General features: G+C 36.8%; 1 protein-coding gene across 1 annotated transcript; it reads right to left on the reverse strand.

Annotated features, from left to right (window-relative positions):
• Positions 1–3,017: 3,017 nt before the first annotated feature.
• LOC150036377 (uncharacterized) lies at positions 3,018–3,356 on the reverse strand. The gene has a single exon (XM_090313653.1). The coding sequence runs from the start codon at positions 3,354–3,356 to the stop codon at positions 3,018–3,020; it is 339 nt and encodes a 112-aa protein (XP_090169779.1).
• Between the last annotated feature and the right edge of the window lie 12,853 nt (positions 3,357–16,209).

Consider the following 16,209-nt stretch of genomic DNA (forward strand, 5'->3'; position numbering starts at 1 on the left):
CTCTCTCATTCAAGAATCGTGGAAGCGTGGAGTTATTATTCTAGAGGGTCTTCTTCTTCTTTTTACACAGAGATTAGAATGGTCTTCCCTAATTTTAATGCTCTGCATTTTTCCTATCAAACAATTCTACCTCTCTCTCTACTAAAATTATTATCACGAAGCCCACACACTCTCATGGATTCTCAACTCTTCAGAGAATACTAATGTCACACCCCCTCCCAGACTATTCTCTGAGCCTAGGAAAGGACATGATTGCAACAATTATCGACCCTTTTGCTAACACTTACTGCCTATTAACTCTAGCAGAAATAATCTGATACCAACATGCAATTTCATACATAGCGGCTGCCTTTACGACCAAAAACATTAAGTATTAAACACAAAACATTTACAGAGATTACATTACTAGTTTCATAAGTCCCAACACCCAAACTCTTAATCCCTATATGAACAACTATAACATGTGTACAATATTTATAGTAACCACTTAGCAGTCGGGTTGCAATAACTCTTGTCTTTGAGTGGCAGAGCAGATGCAGAGCTACCTTCTGAGGATTTGACCGCTACCTGGAGAAAGAAAAACATTTGAAAAATGAGTGAGCTTGTTAGCTCAGTGAATGACTTAAGAAAGAAAACTGATTCTCATGCATAAGTCTCAATAAAGAGATCATACTGAAATATAAATCTTTATACTAACCTTGTACTGAAATATAAACATTTTCCCAGCATAAAACATGTAAAGTTGTTTTCATCATAAAACATTAAACAGTTACTTAGTTGAGAATAACCCTGTTGTTGTTAAATCCCAACGTCAACTGCTTAGTCAAGAGAGAAACCCTTTTGCTCAATTTCTGACTTAGTCAAGAGAGAATCTTTTTGCTCAATCTATGACTTTAACTACCTATGTGCACGTGGTTATAGCTAAGTACTGTCATACCTTAGGTACTACAGCTCAAATAACCTTCTCAATATCCCTCAGTATCGATCTGCTCGGATACCTTCTTAAATGTCCCTCACTATCGAGTTTCAAGTAATACTAGTCATACTATGACTTTCTTTTTAAAGCATATAAATCAAAACGCATAGAAAACATGTCTTTAAAGGTACTAATGCATGCTTTGTGTACTTAACCACACATAAATAGTTTTTCAATAAACTTTCATACATGACATGCGTTTAAAACATAACTCATAGTTTGCTTGGAAAGTTACTTTGAAAAACTAGCTAGCATGAGAATAATCTTTCTTAAAACATTATAAATATTTAGTCACTCACAACTTTTAGGATTACTCCTCAAGGGTCGATATGCTTCTAACATTAGTGTCAATCCTGTGGACACAAAATCATATATTTAGTTACTAGCATTGGTCTCCCTTTTGAGACTAACTTTTAAGTAAGCCTTGCATTTAGCCTTCACCTAGAAGACTTTCAATTAACTCATACCTTGCTGTAGGTTTAACACTTAGAAATTTTCTTGAGACTTTAGCTGTTGCAATGCTTCCAACCGCCTCACAAACGTGACCCACTTGTGCAACCAACACATTGCTGTAAGTGTTCCTTCAGCTACACATGATCGTCCACAAGACTGCTTATGCATCCAAGACTTCAATGCAAGCTTTTCTCAGCCGACACAGCAGGTCCAACGCATAGGATTGCTCAGCCCTTGGGCTCTCTGAGCGTTTTACTTTGAGCTTCCAGCTTACTCAACCCAAGCAGCTGCTTACTTGTTAATGAAATTCTAGATTCAAATTACGAAACTAATAACTCGAATTATAGAGCTCATCTCAAGAAATTTCCTTCTACAAACTTGTTTAGAATTGTCTCAGGAAGTTTAAACTTTCAGCTTCAAATTCTTCTTGGTTCTTCCTGGAGACTCAATTCTTTATCGATGGCCTAAATTCACCCGTGAACAAGAGTTCTAGTCACTTTTTCCCTTCTCCGCCTTATTCCGATGAGAATTTCTTCCAGCAGTGTCATCTTTGAAACTAGACTCTCAAAATTTCCAACAACACCAAGATCTCTCAATTTGCATGGAGCAATTGATCAAGCTGCTCTTTTGAAGTTCAACCTTCCCTTTTTATACTGCTTTCCATCGCTTACCATTAAAGCTTAGATGACACCTTCAACTTAAATGGAGTTAAATCCGGTGCTTAGGACAACTATTACCCTTAATCAATGGTTAAGACTGATCAATGCATGCTTCAATCATATAGCTCACTGCCCAACGTTCAGCTCATCATTTAGTGAACTCTTGCTGATTCTTATCACCCAACGATCTCGCTCTCGCTCATCGTATAGCACATAGCCTATCACACAGCTCTCACTACTGCTCATCGTGTAGCTCTCGTTGTCACTCATCGTGTAGTGTTGATGCGTATCATCTAATGCATCCCGCCCATCGTCTAGTGCTCACGTCTATCGTGTAGCACCATTGCCTCATCGTTTAGTGCTATCGCTTAGAGCCGCACGTAGCTACATGATCATCTAGCGCATCACTTATCATCGCTCGTAGCTACAAGATCGTCTAGCGCATCGCTTAACACCACTCGTATCTACATGATCATCCACGCGCAACACTCTAACGCTTAACGCCCACGCTCATGCACATCTGATGCCGCTGCATGCATGCTAAGCTCCTAAGACTTAGCTGCCGCATGCCTTGTCCACCATAACTTTTCTTCTCTCGGCCACACTCTATCTTCCTTAAATGCCCAACTAACCTCTTAAATAGGTAAATCCAACGCCCTTGACTCAATTCCAACACCTAGCACAAGGCTAACACATGGCCAAACACTTACCTAATTTTCTAGCTTCCAACGCATGGGTTACACTTGGCCAATTTTTCTAGCTTCACCCAAGAATCAAGCTTTCAAACTTAAACTTTTCTTCTAACTTTTCACCCATTTTCCCTACAATTAAACATTAATTCTCACATTAACCTACTCACCATACTAGTTTCAGTAGGAAACATACACAAGTAGGGAAATTAGGGTTCAACGTTCACATTTACCTCCCCCTTAGGAAAATTTCATCTTCCAAATTCTGCTACAAGTCTGTGAATTAAACAACAGCGGATACTTGTTTTTCATTTGTTCCTCAACTTCCCATATAGCTTCTTCAGTGCTATGGTTTCTCCATAGTACCTTTACCAAAGGTATTGTCTTATTCCTCAAGACTTGCTCTTTTCTGTCAAGAATCTCCACTAGTTCTTCTTTGTATGACAAATTTTCTTTCAACTGCACTGGTTGCTCAGGTAACACATGGGTAGGATCTGGCACATACTTTCTTAGCATTGCCACATGAATCACATCATGGATACGAGATAACTCTGGAGGTAATTCTAACCTGTAAGCCATTGGGCCATCTCGTTTTATTATCTCGTAAGGTCCAATGTATCTCGCTTAACTTCACTTTCCCACCAAACCTAAGTATTCCTTTCCACGGAGACAACTTAAGAAATACTTTATCGACAACTTCAAATTCTAATTCTCTTCTTCACTTTTCTGCATAACTTTTTTGTCTGTCTCGAGCTATTTTAAGATTTTCTTTTATAATCTTAACACTGTCTGACGTCTGCTGAATAAGTTTTGGGCCTAATAGTTTCCCTTCGCCCACTTAATTACAACATATCGGAGTTCTACATGGTCTCCCGTACAAAGCATCATATAGTTCCATTCCGATACTCGAATGATAACTGTCGTTATATGCAAATTCAATCAACGATAGATGCGTATCCCAATTGCCCTTGAACTGCAATACACATGCCCTTAATTTTTGGTGACCAATTTTTGGGTTTTAACGTTACTGTGTTCTTTTGGTTCGAAGAGTTCGTGGGAGAACGTTGCGATCGTGATCAAAAAGGAATTACGTGAAGTGATTAATCTTCAAAGGTAAGTAATTCCAAATCCCTTCAATTCCTCTTATTTTACTTCTTAAAGCATGCTATTTATTAATTGCATATTCTATTTTTCGTCCTCTAAATTTGATGTCTCTGTATAAAAATAAAATTGAGCCACGATCTACTTCCGCATGGGTGTTCATGCATCATTTAGATGGATATTTGAAGATGACTGTGTAGACTTAAAAAAGACATGACAAAAATTTTGTCTCATCAGATATGACATGTCTGGATATATAATCAAGCAGACTTAGAGAGACATTTATATCATTTATGAATGGAACTATACCTCCCAAAAATAAAAGGGGTGGATCTTGGATCAAGTTTGTGCTTGTTATAGGCTCTCAAAGAAGGATAACACAAACAACCAAAGGTTTTTTTAAAATGAACTAGTTTGGTTTGATGCCAAAAAACTTTTCCAATGGAGATATCTTTTGATGGACTAAAGTAGGGAGTCTATTTATCAAATAAATAGCAGTAGAAAAAACATCGTCCCAAAATATTGTTGGGATTGGTGTCCTAATTCTCCCAGTGGTCTTGTAGTTTGTAAACATTTTGTACACATATTGTTATTAATAAAATAAATGTTATTTTATAATCATTTACTCAAATCCAATAACCTAAGATCCGAGGTTATTTCTTGTAACTTAAGCATGTATGTGAGACGTACAAGTGGATATGCCTTAAGTAATAACCTAAATGATCTGTAGTAGATGGATAAAGGTGGGATATCTTATCCTGTTGATACTTCAGATACGACCCACTTTGTAAACGTTACAAGTGTTGTAAAGTGCTACAAATGGTCTGATCCTGACCATTCACGTGGAGACATGCGAGTGAGGTATCCGATACAAAGAGTTTATATAATACCAGACCACGAGATGATTAGTCTCTTTATGTAACGCCGTTGATAATTGAGACTTACATTTCACTAAAATGACCATAGGTGAGATGACCTTAATCCTAAGTGAGTTTGGAACTCTTGCCTATGAGGGCATTCCTTTGATTTGTATGGGTGAGAGTGGCCAGATTGCCAACTCAACAAGGCTACCATTTTAGGGATTCGTCTAATTGGGAAGTTGGGAACTCAGCTACATAAGACGAAATTCACTCTTTCATCTAAGCAGGGGTAAGTAGATAAATTGCTCCCTTAAGGGCTGATTCTGGGTCTTGAACATAGTGGCCACACCCTCTCCTGGCCCAAGAGGACTTAGTCATAATAGGACTATGACTTATTGTTCATTAAAGGAATTAGTGGTACTTAAGAAGTTAGATGTAACTAAAAATGATGAATTGGCCCAGTTGTAATTATGAGTGATTTGTGAAGGGTCATCGCACTATGATTGGTCATATGGATACAGAAATATATCTATAGTGCGAAGAGTGTAGTTTTCGGTCTTTAGTGAAGTGAACAACAATTAAGGGATGATGAATCTCGTGATTAAAGAGTTTAAATAGTTATTCACATATCGTTGAAGCTTTAAGGTATAGGTCCATGAGATCCCTTTGGTAACTCAATGGGTTGAAGTTGAAAATCAGATTTTGGGTTAAATTGAAGTGTTCAAATTAATAAGAAAAAATTCAATTATATGTGATATAATTGATTTGATATATTAGATACATTAATTAGAGAAATTAATATAAATATGATTTATATTAAATGCCATAAATTAGAAAAAGAACTATGTTTTATATGTTTCATATGATGAAGTATTAAGACTATAGGTTATAAATATAATATTATAAGTTGGTTATTATATTTATTTATAACATATTAATTATATGATAATTAATTATTCTTTTTCTTTAATAATCGAATTGAGTGGGAGGTTATTGGAAGTTTTATGGTAACTGTGAGATAAAAAGGAAAAAGGTTTTCCAAAATTCGATAGATGTTACATTCGGAATAATCTCACAAAAAAGGCTATCAGGTAAAAAGGTTTTACTAAGCGATAACATAGAGAGCATACACGATCGAGCTATGAGTTTACTATACGATAGTTACTCGCTTAATCATTGCTACACGATCGAGTAGCAAAGTCTATATGATAGGTTTCCATACTAAACGATCAAGTATTTCGTCTATACGATAGACAACATTCATCTCCCACTTGCTCGATCGTCTATTTGATCGTCCATCTCCTGCTTTCCTCAATACAAAATCATAAAGAGCCCATAACTCCTGGATTCTCACACCAGAATACCAAGGTAACCATTGTGGTCGTGTTATAATTCAGTTTGAGGATCGAGTTAGACTCGATTGGAATCGAGGTGCATTCAGACGTTCGTTGAGATCGTGTTCGGTTCGTTGTGTTAGAGTTCGTGCTGATTGAACGATTTGTTGAACAATCGAGGGATACGTGAATCTTCAAAGGTTCGAATACTCTATCCCTTGTATCTTCATATTAAGTAGCTTGCTGTAATTTCTGATTATGCATAATCTGTTTCCATGTAAGACTGTAATTGTTTGTGTTCATTCTCAATGGAATTTGGAACGATCCACTTCTGCTCATGGAGATCTCTGTTTAGATTTCCTTCAAATTTAAGATCTAAAGAAGATTGAGATAACAAGATTAAACCCGTTTCAACTATGTGTCTATGTTTTCTTTCAATAAGACCATTCTATTGAGAAGTATGTGGACAAGACATCCTATGTTTAATATCATTAGATTTTAGATAAGGAGTAAAAGAATGAAATTCACCCCTACCGTCTGTTTGAAGACGAAGTATGGAATGACCTAAAATTTTTCTACTGTTTGCTTGAATGATAGAAAAGGACTAAATGCTTCCTTTATAGTGCTAAGAAAATAAATCCAAGTATATCTTGAGAAAACATCAACAAAGCTTATGTAATATTTGGATCTATTTCTAGAGACTTGATATGATTGACCATAACTATCGGTTACAAAAATTTATAAGGAGTTGTATATATGGTTTGAGAATTTTAAAAAGGAAAATTGTGATTTTTGGCAAGAGCACAAGCATGGCAAGCAGAGAACTTCCTTTTATTTGAATATGAAATATTACAAGAAGATAAAACTTGTTGAACAATATTAAAATTTGGATGAGCTAACCTATTATGCCATATATCAACTATAGAGAGTATAAATAATAGGTTTGGATTACTCTGAGTAGTTGATGTATGAAGAACTTGAGAACTAAGTTTTGGAGAATGAACATGGTTTGGGTGAAGACTCTTGGGACATTGCTTTCTCCATTGCAAAACAATAAAGTCCATCAACAAGATTGCCTTGGAGTAGAGTTTGGCCGTTGAGATCTTTCACAAAACAAACATTTGAATGAAATTAAAAAAGACAGGATTATCTTTAACAAATTGGCTTAAACTTATAAGAATTTTGGTGATTTTAGGGATGCGGAGCAAGTTTTTAAGTTGAAAGATAGATTTTGGATAAGTAGATGACTGAAGAAAAGAAGATCTTATATGAGAAATATTTTAACCTGCACCATTTCCAACCAATGATGCATGAACACCTATGCGGAAGTAGATCGTGGCTCAATTTGGATACATCATTGTTTATATCATTTGTGGCCCCTGAATTTGGAAACCATCGATTTTCTCTGATAAACTCATTTAGGATGGACACTATATTTATTGAAGATGGATTCATAATCTGCCATTGAGATTGAGAAGAGAATCCTTGTCCATATTGAGTAGTATTCGATCCTTGTCCATTTCTTTAGTAAAAGATAACATTTCAAGGTTGTATGCCCAAATTTGTCATAGGCTTGGCATTGAGGCTTTCTGTTGTTATTCCAGAACTTCTTGTTTTGCTTGCTTCCTTGATTCTTGCCTCTTCTATTTCCATCATTACTGGTCATCAAAGAAGAAGAATTAGATGATTACTTTGATTGACTCTGAGTTGTTAGATTCACATAGGGCATAGAGCCATCAGGGTTCATGGATCAGGGTTCATCTGAGTTGCAAAGATGGATATTCATCTTTATCAGTAATTATTAACACCATTGGATCATATTTTGGTCCTAATCTTGCCAAAATATGCATTATATGCTCTTCATGAGACATCTTTATTCAATAGTCTGTGTTTGGGGTGCAGATTATTATAGTTTGTGGATTATAATAGTCTGTGTTTGGGGTGTAGATTATTTTAGTTTGTGTTTGGAGTGCAGGTTATTATAGTCTGTGGTACTGTAGTTTGTGTTTGGTGTGCAGGTTATTATCGTCTGTGGTATAATAGTCTATGTTTATTGTGCAGGTTATTATACTTTATGTTATAATAATCTATGTTTGTGGTGTAGATTATTATAATAGCCGATTATAACAGTATGTAAATTAAATGCATGTTATCTTAGTATGTATCACAATTGATTCTACTTTTTCGTATATCAAAGGAAAAACAATTTAAATGAAATATCATATTTTTACGAACCTAAAAAAATTCTTTTTTTCACCAATTTGTATAAAATGTGTTGAACATTGCATTGTCCTCATTCCACCAATTTTAACCTTGTTTGACGTATCAAACATCATGAGCATGTAACAAATACAATTCCATTCTCTTCAAAGGATATTAATCATTACCCAACACATTAATGTAAGTAGAGATAGAGAAAATTCACAAATAGCAAAAAAAGAAACCAAATCACATTCATGTCCATGAAATAGTACGGAGTGAAACATAAAAAAAATATTATAAAGTACAAGCCATAATTTAGATATGTCCAAATTAAACATGGAAAAATAGGTGATGAAAATAGTTGGTCAGGTGTTGTCTAGAAGAAGAAGCTCACAATACTCCAATTTCATATCCGCTAGAACAAACAAAAAACTCTCTGTATTATGCACATTGTAGAATATGATATTTATAAGCTTCACCTTCTGTCGGGTTTGCAGTTCTGGAATATCGTTAAGTTCATCCACAACCTTGGCACGTAGCTCAACCTCTGTTGCACGCTACTCTTTCGGCCATTCAGCAATGGACTTCAGTTGGTCATTTGCAAAGTCCATTGCATTCTTAAAAACCTCAAGCGACTCAAACTGATATCCATAATGCTTTCTCTTACTACCGTTTGATGAATTGCCTCTTTTGGAACCAAGTGCAGTCGAAATTCCATCAAACTCATCCTGAGACAGGTCATATTCTTGTGAATCGCCAGTAGGAGCACCTTCATGCATAAACCCTGACACATTTGAGGTCACGTCACCAAGTGTCCCTGCCCCTTCTCCAATTTCCCGATCCTTGCCAAAGACATAGGCTAAGTCATCAAAATATGGGAATGACTTGTTTGGGAGCCCTTTTGCTGCAGGATGGCTCTATATGGAGAGTATGACTGGTCAATATAACGGGTGACGGTGAATGAAAAAAAAATGTTTATGAAATTTTACCTTCACCTAACCATCAAACTCTCTTTCTCCGCAATGATGCATTGAAATTCTTCATTCTAATTGAACCCGTTGCATGTCGGTCCTCACATTTCTGCTATAACTTGATACGTTCTTTTAAGGCTCCTAACCCTACAATCTATGGTAAGGGTCCCTTGTATTCTACAACCAAGTATCTTATCAGCCATCAGACACTATAACTGTGTAAAGTACCCAGGGCGAAAGGTCCCATTGTTTGATCTCCATCCACCAGATTTAACCAAAGTCACCAAACATTCCACCAGCTTTGACTCTTCCTCCCTCGTTCAAGTGTGCTTTGGAGCTATAGAAGAACTTGCCATCCTACTTCATGTACACCAAGGTACAATTTAAGTAGCAAAGAAAGAAGTTGTCATGTGATGTGTTATTTACAATGGATAAGGTAGTAAATCTAACAATATTAAGAAATTTGGAAATTGATTTCCAAAATCGCATACATGAAATTAAAAAGAAAAACATTAGCTACAAACTAAGCATGAAGCTACTGATTGTTACGTAACTCCCATTTAAAAAACATATTATATGCCAGTTCATCTCTTCATTGTGTCCATTCGTTTGAACTCTCAATATAATTGATCTCATCCCCACCAATGGTAGTAGAATGTGGGTCCACCACGTTTAGATCCCTAGGCTTTTGGCCAGTATTCATCTCCTTATTAATAAGATTATGAAGAAGGCAACACGTCGTGATCGTTGTTAGGACTTGCATGAGGTAGTATGATTTTCCGCGGAATATTGCCCATCTCCATTTCAATAGCCCAAATGCCCTATCGATGACATTCATCGCAGAAGAGTATTTCGTATTAAAAAATTCTCTTGCAATTTTTGGTGCATTCCCTCCTCCATGCCATTCCGAAAGATATATCGTTCTCCTCTATATGGTGCCAAGAAGCCCTCCGCATTTGGGTACCCAGCATCACATGGATAATAATACCCTATACAATGTCCAATTATATGAAATCATAATCATTGAGTACTACGATGTACGATAAGAAGTTGTGCATGAAAGTTATTTCCTTTCATAATTTTCAATTCGTTAGGTCGTGATATTGCATCTCTAAGAACATGAAAATTAGCTGCAGAACCTTCCCACCCAGGTAAGACAAATAAGAAATTTCCATTCGTGTCACATACACCAAGAACATTCGTGGCGATTTCACCCTTGGTCGAACACTATGACAATCCATAAACAAATGCTTGAGTAATAATATATAAAAAAAATTGAAAGTGACTTAACAGGAGATGTGATAAGCAATACAAAAGAGAAGGAGGGGGAAGGGACTGATAATGGGCAGAAATGCACGTTATCATAGTGCTGAATCCCTAAACAATGTCAGATTGTGTTGAAGAAATATGTTAAATTGCGTCCATTAAGCATAAATTCTATAATATTGCGGTCGCATGCGTCCAATGCATTAGAGCAGTTGATCTTTATATTTTTGTGCAGAATAATGCATTAACGCAATGCAAAGAATGCGATCATAGGAATACATTGATCGAGCGCAACTTCACCGCAAGACTTTGCGTTGATCGTGCTCGCAAACATTCACCCAAGAAGAATCACCGCAACATGGTGGACACATCCGGACGAAAGGACAATTAAGATCGATGGGATAGAAAGCTGACGGCTGTCGGATCCAAATTAAGTTGACAGTCGATAACGGTCACAAAGTACATCCAGCTTTATTGGTGACAATTATCCGGCGTATCAGTCAGGAATTAAAGCTGTCCCATCTGTACAACTAGGAGAGAGAAGCCGCATTTCACCTTTGATGCCCTATAAATACCAAGTGTATTCTTCAGAGAAGAGGTTAAGCAGTCGATTACCTCACCACCATTACATGTTCATACCTCTGTTCATAGTTTTCTTTTCCGTTTTTACGTCAGAGCAAAAGAAGAGTGGTGACCCCGGAGATTGTCCAAGGTAGCTCGAGAAGGAACCTTGAGGGTAAGAGCAGAGAGTGGGCTAACTCTCACGAAAGTGAGAATATCTTTAGAGCACGAGTAGAAACAGTGCAACGCCTGGCAGCAAGAAATTGCTCTAGGCTCTTTACTATACTTGCATTGTTATTTTGTACTTCATCTTATATCTATTAAATGGGAAGTTCTATTTCTACATCTGCTCACTCTCTTAATACGCATGAGTAGCTAAACTAGTTGAATGGGTTGAGAGGAACTAAGCTAACATGATCTAGGAAGTTTATTGCTTGCGAATGTCTGGTTTAATGTCATGCAAAATACCCCTTTAGAGTTACTCGAGAGAGAATCTAAAGAAAGAACCTAATGTCTCGAGAGAGCTAGGTTAGAATCTGGACTCGAAAGAGCAAGATTAGGCTTGCATAAACAAGAGATAGGGACTTAGAGATAAGCTCTATTTGTCAACTTGCATCGCAAGCATCCTAGGAATAGGAGTGATATTATGTGGTCGCATATTTGTGTGAATGTCATGTTGTCATCGCATAAATAAAGATAGAGGTTTATATGTAAACCCTATAGACTCATCGCATATTTATCGCATGCATTCTAGCCTTAGAAGTTGTGGCATTCACGCCGAGAGGTGGTTTACTATTGTATGCATATTGCATGATCGCAAGGCATGAACGAATCCTAGGGAGTTTTAGCCGAACCCTTCTCAACCCATTCACTGCATACTCATCGTATTTCCCGCCTACCAACTCTTTTCAAACTCTACCGCATTGGTTATTATTTTCATTAACGCAACAACAACCTAACACTTATTTCTTCAACTGGTTACCACAAGTTTTCATAAAAATTTCCAACGCAACTATTTTCACAAGTCCCTATGTTCGATCTTGGACTTACCAGGAAACTCAGAGGAATTTACACTTGGATTTCTCTGGGGAAACTTGAGTTCACAACGAAATCCACCAACACTTATCATCCATAATTTCCATTTCATAAAATTCAAGCATCAGGGACTTACCAACAATGGTATGGAAAATGGGGTTGTCCTCATAGTTGTAAGGAAAAGAGGTCCCATTTATAGAAAAGAGAAATAAAGTACAGCTTGGAAATAAGTAGGACTCATTCATGAGTAGGTCAAGTTTAGGTGTACCTATGATAATAAGTACACTTTGGAAACCCCACCTAGTGAAATAAAGTGAATAATGTACCATTGAGATTGGGAACCAAACACATCAATTTCACTACTGTTAATCACATCAACAGGGTACTTGCAAGCCACTACTCTAAGAACCACTACTTGCAATCAAACTAGAGCAAACCAAACAAATTGGGAACCAAATAAAAGTTATGACATAATTGCAATGAGATTGGAAAAAAAAAATAAGGAAGCCAACAAACAATCAACTATCCTAGTATTATGCTTAGACAGTAAGAACCAACCTCAACACAACGAAATTCTTTCTTAAGTCGTTCTAAATTTTGGATAATATGATGTATCATGGTAAATCAGATACATTGATCATTTGAGTCAATGTTAAAGAGTCATTGAAATGTAGAAAATTATCAAAGACCGATAATCAAAGACTAAGAACAGAAGCAGTGCAAAAAGAGTCATTGAAATAGTAGCAAAATAATCAAAGACCAATAATCAATGACCAAGAGCAATATCAATGCAAAAAGAAACATCAAAATAGGGGCAAAATAATCAAAGAACGATGATCAAAGACCAATAACATTAGCAACGCAAAAAGAGCCATCAAAATAAGAGCAAAATAATCAAAGAACAATAATCAAAGACCAGTAATCAAATACCAAGAATAGTAGCAATGCAAAAAGAGTCATCAAAATAGAGGCAGAATGATCAAATACTGATAATTAAAGACCAATAATCAAAGACAGAACATACACTGTAATCAAGCATAGAGACAGATAATTAGACAAAAACAGTCATTGAACAAAATAGATACATTGATCATCAGAGACCGATAATCAAAGACCAAGAACAAAACATTGAAATCAAGCATAGAGCAAAATAATCTTACATTTTGTAAAAAAAAAAAAAAATGAAGGAAAAAAATATACACTGGCTCATCATCGGCTGGTGAAGGGAAAGAAGACTTACCATTGGATCTGGTAACCCTACCAAGATCCGAACACCATCCTCCTATTGGGGTTGATGCCCTAAAGTTTCGTGTCCTGTAGTTTGTAAACAATTTGTACAAATGCTTGTGTTGTTAATATATGATATTTACTTCACATCTTGTATTTTGCTCAGTTACTTGTTTTATTTACTTTACCACAAACCAATAAACATAAAATCCCTGGTTATCTGTATGTGACTCAAGCATGTATGTGGTGACATATAAGTGGATCTTGTCTTGAGTGATAACCAAAATGGTCTGTAGTATATGGATATAGGAGGGAAACCTTATCTTGGTAACGTTACCGATGCGACCCGCTTTGTGGAATGGTCATAAATGTTGTGACTTGTCACAGATGGTCTGATCCTCATCATTCGTATTGGGGACATGCGAGCGGAGGAGTCCTATACAAAGAGTTTGTATAAGACCTGACCAAAGTGTTAACGTCTCGTTATATAACATCGTTTATGGCAGAGACTTCACTTCACTAGGATGACCATAGGTAACATGACCTTAATCCTGAGTGAGTTGGGAACTTCTGCCATTGAGAGCGATCCTTTGATTTGTATGGCTGCGAGTGGCCAGTTTGCCGATTCAAACCTACCATTTTGGGGATTCATTTGATTTTGGAGCTGAAACTCAGCTACACAAGATGGAATTCACTTCTTCCCCAAGGCAGTGGTAAGTAGACAGATAGCTCCCTTAAGGGATGATTCTGGGGCTTAAACGATGTGGCGCCACACACCTTCTATTGGCTCGAGAGGTGTTCACATATAGTTGGACAATGTTTTATTGTTTATTAGAGGAATCAGTGGTACTTAAGGAGTGAGATGTAACGGTAATTTGGCCTAGCTGTACTTACGAGTATCTGTGAAGGGTCATCATACTCATGATTGGTTATATCTGATGGACACAGAAATATATCTGTGGTAAGAAGAGTTCATCTGTTGGTCTTTAGTGGAATGCCTGACAGTTAACGGATGGTGGATCTCGTGGCTAAAAAGTTTAGTCAGCTATTCACGGACCGTTGGAGTTTCAAGCCACAGGTCCATTAGATCTCTTGAATAGCTTGGATAAAGTCGAGAACCAATATTTGGGTTAATTTGAAATGTTCAAATTGACCAGAGGAAGTTTGATTATATATGATATAATTGGACTGGTTAATTATATATGATATAATTGGCTAAATGTATGGGATACATTTTTTTTGAGTAAATTCGATATAAATATGATTTATATCAAGTAGAGGAGAAAATACTATAGTAGATATGTGATATCAAACTATAGGATAAAAATATAATATGATTATATTTATTAATTAATTAATTGGTTAATTATATGATAATTAAGCCAATTTTCACGTTTGGACGTGGGTTAGTGGGAATGAGTCGGTTATTGTAACCGATGAAAAAAAAATGAAATCGTTTCATTTTTTACCACCCCGTTCGTAAATTGCCCAAAAGATTTCGACCACGCGCGTTGGTAGAAAGCAAAACGATCGTTTACGTAAAACGAGCCTATACGATAGTCCTTTCCACTGAAACGATCGTCTACCTCGCACTGAAACGATCGCATGCTATTTCCTACACGATCGGATAGCTTCTCTAAATGATCATATAGTGTGCAGATTTTACTAAATGATCGTGTACCTTTTCCTAAACGATCGTGTAGCTTCTCCTAAACGATAAGCAGTCTGCTATGCAATAGCTTTTCTTTCCTCCCACTTGCTTATCGCCTACATGATTCGTGTTTCTTCCTTCCTCTACCAAATTCACCAAAAACCACCCTTTGGATTTTCACTCCGAGAATACTTGGGGCTCTTTAGTTGTGGTGTCGTCCCCGTTACGGTCGTGAGTGTGCGGTTGTTTATGCTACTGTTATTAACGTTTTCGCTGGGCGTTAGTAGATCACGTGAAGGTTTTTCGCTACGTTGGAGTTCCGAAGTGTGAAGACTGACTTCAACTGGTATAGAACTCTCTCCCTTGTTATTTATCTTGTTCTTAGCATACCAATAATTAGTGTTTTGATTGCATAACTATATATATTGAATGTATAATATATATTTCGGTCACGTTGAGATCAGAGCGATCCAAACGCACTCATGGAACTCTTAGATATAAGATCCTTCACCTCCATCCCCTACCATGCTCCAAACGAGGTCTTCATCCCCTACCAAGCAATATTTGAGCTCCAACATGGTTGTATGATTCAGAATAAGATAGATAGGAGGGACAACACAAAAGATTGGAGAACCAAAAGAAACGGGAAGGGGTACCCCTTGTTTGGAGCAAAGAGAGTAAAGAGAACTGAAAGAAGCGGCAAGATAAAGGAAGAACGACAAGATGAAAGAGGATGAGTTATAGATCTAGAGAAAAACACAGATCTAGACTACCAAACATACCGTAGTCTAGATCTACAAAGGATTTCTTCAAATTTGACCAAAGAGAACCACAGTGGCAGTTGATCGGCAGGAACGGAGAAGAGGAAGCTCAAAAATCCACCAGGAACGACGCTGATCGGGAACAATGACGAAACCCTAAAGAGAAGAGATGGATGGAAATGGAGCAAAATAATCGAGCGCTAATTGAAGTAAGAAAAACGAGGGAGAGTAAGGAAAATAATCGAAATAAGGGCAAAATAATCGAGTATTGTGTAACATACTCAAACGGGTTTTAAATTCAAAATAATCAAGTATAAAGTAATCGAGCATCGAGTATGGTATTGATATGATCGAGTATACATGTGTCAATTGCAGGCATATCGACTGACCATGAATCTGGGTATCAAGTGACCTTCAAACGTGTTTTGAATTCAAAACAATCGAGTATAAAGTAATCGAGCAT

The sequence above is a fragment of the Benincasa hispida genome, chromosome 5 (assembly GCF_027475165.1).
Source record: "Benincasa hispida cultivar pf3 chromosome 5, pf3_genome.v1.1, whole genome shotgun sequence".
Taxonomy (NCBI): Eukaryota; Viridiplantae; Streptophyta; class Magnoliopsida; order Cucurbitales; family Cucurbitaceae; genus Benincasa; species Benincasa hispida.